Raw genomic sequence first — 5,094 nt, 5'->3', positions numbered from 1 at the left:
GGCCATCTAGCTCAGAAGCAACAAAGCCCACATGGAACAACATATCAGCCTGTGTGATCACAAGGTGTCGAACGGATCACTGAAGGCTTTCCATTTTTGTCAGTGGTTTCTTTTTGCTATTATTTTGTTTTTGCTTTCTGTTGTTTTTATTGTTTTGTTGGTCTTGATTTCCTTTGTTGTTTTTGGCTTTGCCATGTTTTTGCGCTTTTTAATGTATCTGCTTGTCTATCTAGATAAGATAGGAGGGATAAATAATTTGGAGATGAAAAGAAAGGCTCCAATGGTTATAAAGGGATATGGGAGAAGGGAAGATGGAAGAAAGGAAGGGGTGGGAGAACCAACCCTGGGACAAGGGAACAACAAGTAAACTAAAATCAATGGAGAGAAGGGTGTAGGATGTCTATGGGGCTTAATAAAGGGGAATGTGGCAACGAGGAATTACTAAACCAGAACGAAGGCCAAACATAACGGTGGGACAAGAGTAAAGTAAAAAGAAATAGAGGAAAGAACCAGAAGGCAAAGGACATTTATAGACCTAAATACAGGCACGTACAGATGTAAATGTATACATAACGAAAGGGGAAGAGAACTATGCATTAATATCTGTATGTTATGAATTAAGCCTGCAGATGGACAGTGGGCCTCAACTCAAGTACTCCCTCAACACAAGAACACTTTGTTCTAAACATCTGGCCTTCTGTGATGCTCACCTACCTGACCTGGCACAATCCCAGAAGACAAAATGGATGCATAAGTAAATGCGGTGAAGAAAGCTGATGGTGCCCAACTATCAAAAGATATTATGTCTGGGGTCTTAAAGGCTTGAAAATAAACAAGAGGCCATCTAGCTCAGAAGCAACAAAGTCCACATGAGAGAAGCACACCAGCCTGTGTGATCATGAGGTGTTGATGGGAACAGGTTCCAGGCATCTAAGACCCAGAACAAAATCAAACCCAAGGTGAATGGGTGGGGGCAGGCAGGTGGGGGCATGGGGTAGAGACCTAATGCCCATCTGTAGACAATTTGACATCCCCCTACAGAGGGATCACAGGGAAGATATGAGCCAGTCAGGGTGTAGTACAGCACCGATGAAACACACAACATTCCTCTGATTCTTTGGTGTTCCGCCCCCCCCTGCTATCATGACCTCACTTCTACCTTACAAATCAGATTAGACCAGAACATGCACACTGCTACAGACAATAGCCTGCAACACAAGGAATCCAGGCTAGATAAACCCCACAGGGCCAACAATGAGAGTAGAGATACCAGGAGGATTAGGGGAGGGTAGAGGGGAGAAAGGGGGAATCGACAACGATCAACCTATAAACCTCTCTCAGGGACGCACAACAGAAAAGTGGGTAAGGGGCGATGGAGGATGATGTAAGATATGAAAATAATAATCTGTAACTCATCAAGGGTTCATCAGGGAGGGCGGGCAGGGGAGGGAGGGGGAAGAGACGGGAAGTTGCTATCAAGGGCTCAAGTAGGAAGAGAATGCTTTGAAAATGATGATGGCAGCATATGTGCAAATGTGCTTGACATAATGGATGAATGTAGGGATTGTGATAAGAGATGTAAGAACCCCCAATAAAAGTATTTCATTAAATTTTTTTTTTTTTTTAAACCACAGGGCAGCCACAAAACTTCAGTTTGTAAAGCTATAGTAATCTGGGAAGCACGGTAAGATAAGGGATACCTGTACTGGAACGGGAATATAATTTAAAAGAATGTTGATACATTGTGGTAAATACAACTAATATCAATCAACAATTTGCTTGGAAATTACCAAATAAGAAACTAATTGTTATTGTTTGGAGGTTGTTGTGCTTGGACTTTTTTGTTTTGTTTGGCTGTGTGTTTTTTCCAGGTTATAAAATCCAGGATAAGTAAATCTATAAAGATAACACCTGGATTAATGGCCTATAGGGGTCTGGGAGCAGACTTTGGAGGGAAATATGGAGCTAATAACAATGAGTACAAGAAGCAAGAAAAAGTTCTAGAATTGGCGGTGGAATGATTGTACAACTCTTTTTTAATATGGCTGAACTATTGATGTATATGATATGTAAATTACATATCAAGTAATCATTTACAGGCCTCACTATTCAACAAAAGCATTTAAAAACATGAATTCAAAGTATTGTACTATAAACAAGTACACATAATGACATAAGCACGCTCTACAAATTAGAAATACAGTCTCCAAATACTGTAGAAAAGCAAGGAAATAAAAATCAAAACCCTAAGCCAAACCTACTAGATATCTCCAATCCAAGTTTGTGCCCTATTTTAGATTCCAATGTTTGTCACAAATTTATACAGTTTTCAATGCTGTCCTCGATTAATCAATCACACTCAGATAGGTCTAATTTATCAGAACGCGCTCTGAGAGAACAATACTTACAAAACTTTTGAGATGCAAGTTGTATTGATTGACCCCATAGCTTTCTGTCTGGACTTTTGAGACTGTCATTGATGAAATGAACTGCAGGGATGGCTTTATGCTGGACATGTTTCAGCAGTTTTCCTGCTTTCATGCGGTCCAGTTCTTGCACAACCACCCAGGGAATGATCAACACCAATCTGTCAAAGCCTGAAAACAGAAAAGCTCTCTCAGAAGTCAACCAATATTTCTTGAGCTACTAAATCTGTTAAGAAAACTTAAAGTTTTAAAGAACACAGCCCTTATGGTTAAAAAAAAAAAAATCACACTACAGAATTCTTTTTTTTTTTTTCAGGGACAGGCCAACAAGGCTTGCTTTTATTGAGTGACTATCAATAGAACTGCCCAGGCCACTATACAGAGAAGAGAGGGGGAGTTTATTTCCAGGTTTCATCCTCCTTGGACAGCATCTTGATGAGCTCCTTTCTTGGCCTGGAGTCGCTCCTCAGGGTCTTGAGTACTTACTTGGTCTTAGACCTGCGGGCCTCAGCCTGGTCAGCCAGGAGCTTCTTGCAAGCCCGTCTGCTTCAGCTTGCGGATGTGCTGCTCCATGAGAATCCACTTGTTCTTCCCCTTCAGGGACAAGCTGTGATACATATAGTGGTCAGTCTTCTTGGACCTCCAGTGTCTCCTGAGTAGCCGGCGCAGAATCCTCATCCTCCTCATCCACGTGACCTTCTCAGGCATGCGAGCACTGGCAGCAGCCTTTCGCTCACCTGTGCCCATAAGCCTGCCCTTGCAGCGGGCTAGTGTGTTTGCGGCACCCGGTCGAGAATGGACGGTCACAGGCTTGCGGATAAGGCCCTCTTTGATCAGTTTCCGGATGTGCTGACGGGAGTTGGCATTGGCCATTTCATTGGTCTCCTTGGGGTCCAACCAGTTTCTTCTTGCCACAGCGGAGGACGCTGGAGGCGAGGCTCCTCTGAAGCCAGAGCTTACTGTACAAGTAGGGAGCGACTGGATGCCCCCGTCGGCAGTGGGAAACCTGAGGCCTTTGCGAGATTTTCCCTACATCACAGGGAGACAGAGATGGGCAAGCCCTGCGAGTTTGGGGAACTGAGCCCTCGTCCTCGTCGCTGCCTTGGCTCAGCCCACGTGGATCACCTCCAACACGTGGGTGGTAGGGGGCACGCACAGGGCTGCCCTTCTCCCGGCCTCGAGCTCCAGGGCGCTCCCTGCTCCTCGCTATAGCCCAGGCCATTTCATCTCCCTTCTAGGGTCCCGCCGTGCCCGCCCACCCAGTTCTATAGAATTCTGTTAAGTGAGCCACTACAGAAAAAGTGTGAAAGTTAAAAATAGGATAAGTGCCAAACGATTATCAAAATAAATATTATTGGAAGTCAGAGGAGAGCAGATTAAGACTGCTAGGTTAAACTGTGGAGACTATTATCTTACTTAAGCAGATGTTGTTTAACCTATATTTACTTGATAGCATATCCCAATGTGAATACTACAGTACTGTTAATATGAAATATCAGCTCAAGTGAGAAAAACCAATATATTTTATAAATACCTGGTATTTCTGTTGTCTTCAACATCCTTACAAATCTGAGATGATTCATTAAAATATTTGTGTCAATAACAATTAGAAGACTTTTGTTTGAAGCAGTATTTTCTAGAGAAAAAAGGACAAATTATGATTTTAACATTTGGTCATCATTTCAAGATACATAGAAACTTGTCAGATCTGGAACCCTAAGGGAATGTGTTGTTATTCCAGGTTTTACAGTCACCTATCTTTGACATGGTGGGATCCTCTCATTTTGCTTCTTCTCAAGAAAAATATCTGAGTTTTCCTCTTCTGACAGATTTCTACCATATACAGGTTCCAATTTTCACAGGTGTTTGTACTTGATGGTAGATATAAAGTAACTAAAAATTTATTATGGAACTTCAAGTAACATGTTTTAGATTAGCTCTTTATTCAATGAAAATTATTTTTATGCCAGTTCTTGTGAAAGGACTGAAGTGTTTAATTACCCACTAATAGAATACTATGAATTAATGACTTGTGGATGGATTTAAAACAATAAACTGACTTGCCCAGCACTGTATTTCTAAGCCTGGTCTTGAAATACCGGTAGCTGTACACTCAACAACTGTAAACTAATCTTAAAATAGCCTGAGTAAAATATAATTAAAAACATAAATATGGATAAAGCAAAGGAAACAAAATGCTGCCAACATATTTACTACTTAGGGCTTTTGTGAGGATCGGATAGGCTAATGCATATGGAAAAAATTAAATGCATTGTGCATAAGGTGGATTATTATTATTTTAAATAAAATTGAAAATAATATAATGAATTTTAGATAAGCTCTACAATCATCTTTTCCCAAAAGGATACAAATTTGACAATAGAAACAAAAGAAATCCATAAAAATAACAAGTGCCTCACACAGTTCAAATTGATGAAAGTTAGGATGGCAAAAAGAATACGGGGCTGGCCCCAGTCCCAAATACTAAGTGGATGCCTGCCTCTCCCCCTAGAAGAATTTATTTCAAAGGACAGCACTGAATCCACAGCACCGGGAGAGGGACATATCTGATCGGAGCACACGGGAGCAGATGAAGGGGGAGGAGGAGAGACTGGAGCACATCCTGGCCCACCAGGCCTTGAGGACGATGACTCCAATTAGAGCAGCC

General features: G+C 41.7%; 1 protein-coding gene across 2 annotated transcripts in view; it reads right to left on the bottom strand.

Moving 5' to 3' along the window:
- The window catches only part of SWT1 (SWT1 RNA endoribonuclease homolog), a 114,686-nt gene that overhangs the window by 77,668 nt on the left and 31,924 nt on the right, over positions 1-5,094 (bottom strand). For both annotated transcript variants that reach the window (XM_045298109.1, XM_045298110.1), the window contains exons 8-9: positions 3,961-4,062; positions 2,409-2,597 (exon numbers count right to left, since the gene is read on the bottom strand). In XM_045298109.1, coding sequence (XP_045154044.1) covers positions 2,409-2,597; positions 3,961-4,062 — 291 coding nt within the window. The remainder of the gene's footprint in view (positions 1-2,408; positions 2,598-3,960; positions 4,063-5,094) is intronic.

This window comes from Echinops telfairi, unplaced genomic scaffold (genome assembly GCF_000313985.2).
Source record: "Echinops telfairi isolate 266 unplaced genomic scaffold, ASM31398v2 ScPeMD7_7424;HRSCAF=8462, whole genome shotgun sequence".
In the NCBI taxonomy this organism is placed as follows: domain Eukaryota; kingdom Metazoa; phylum Chordata; class Mammalia; order Afrosoricida; family Tenrecidae; genus Echinops; species Echinops telfairi.
This window is presented reverse-complemented; position numbering and strand designations above follow the sequence as displayed.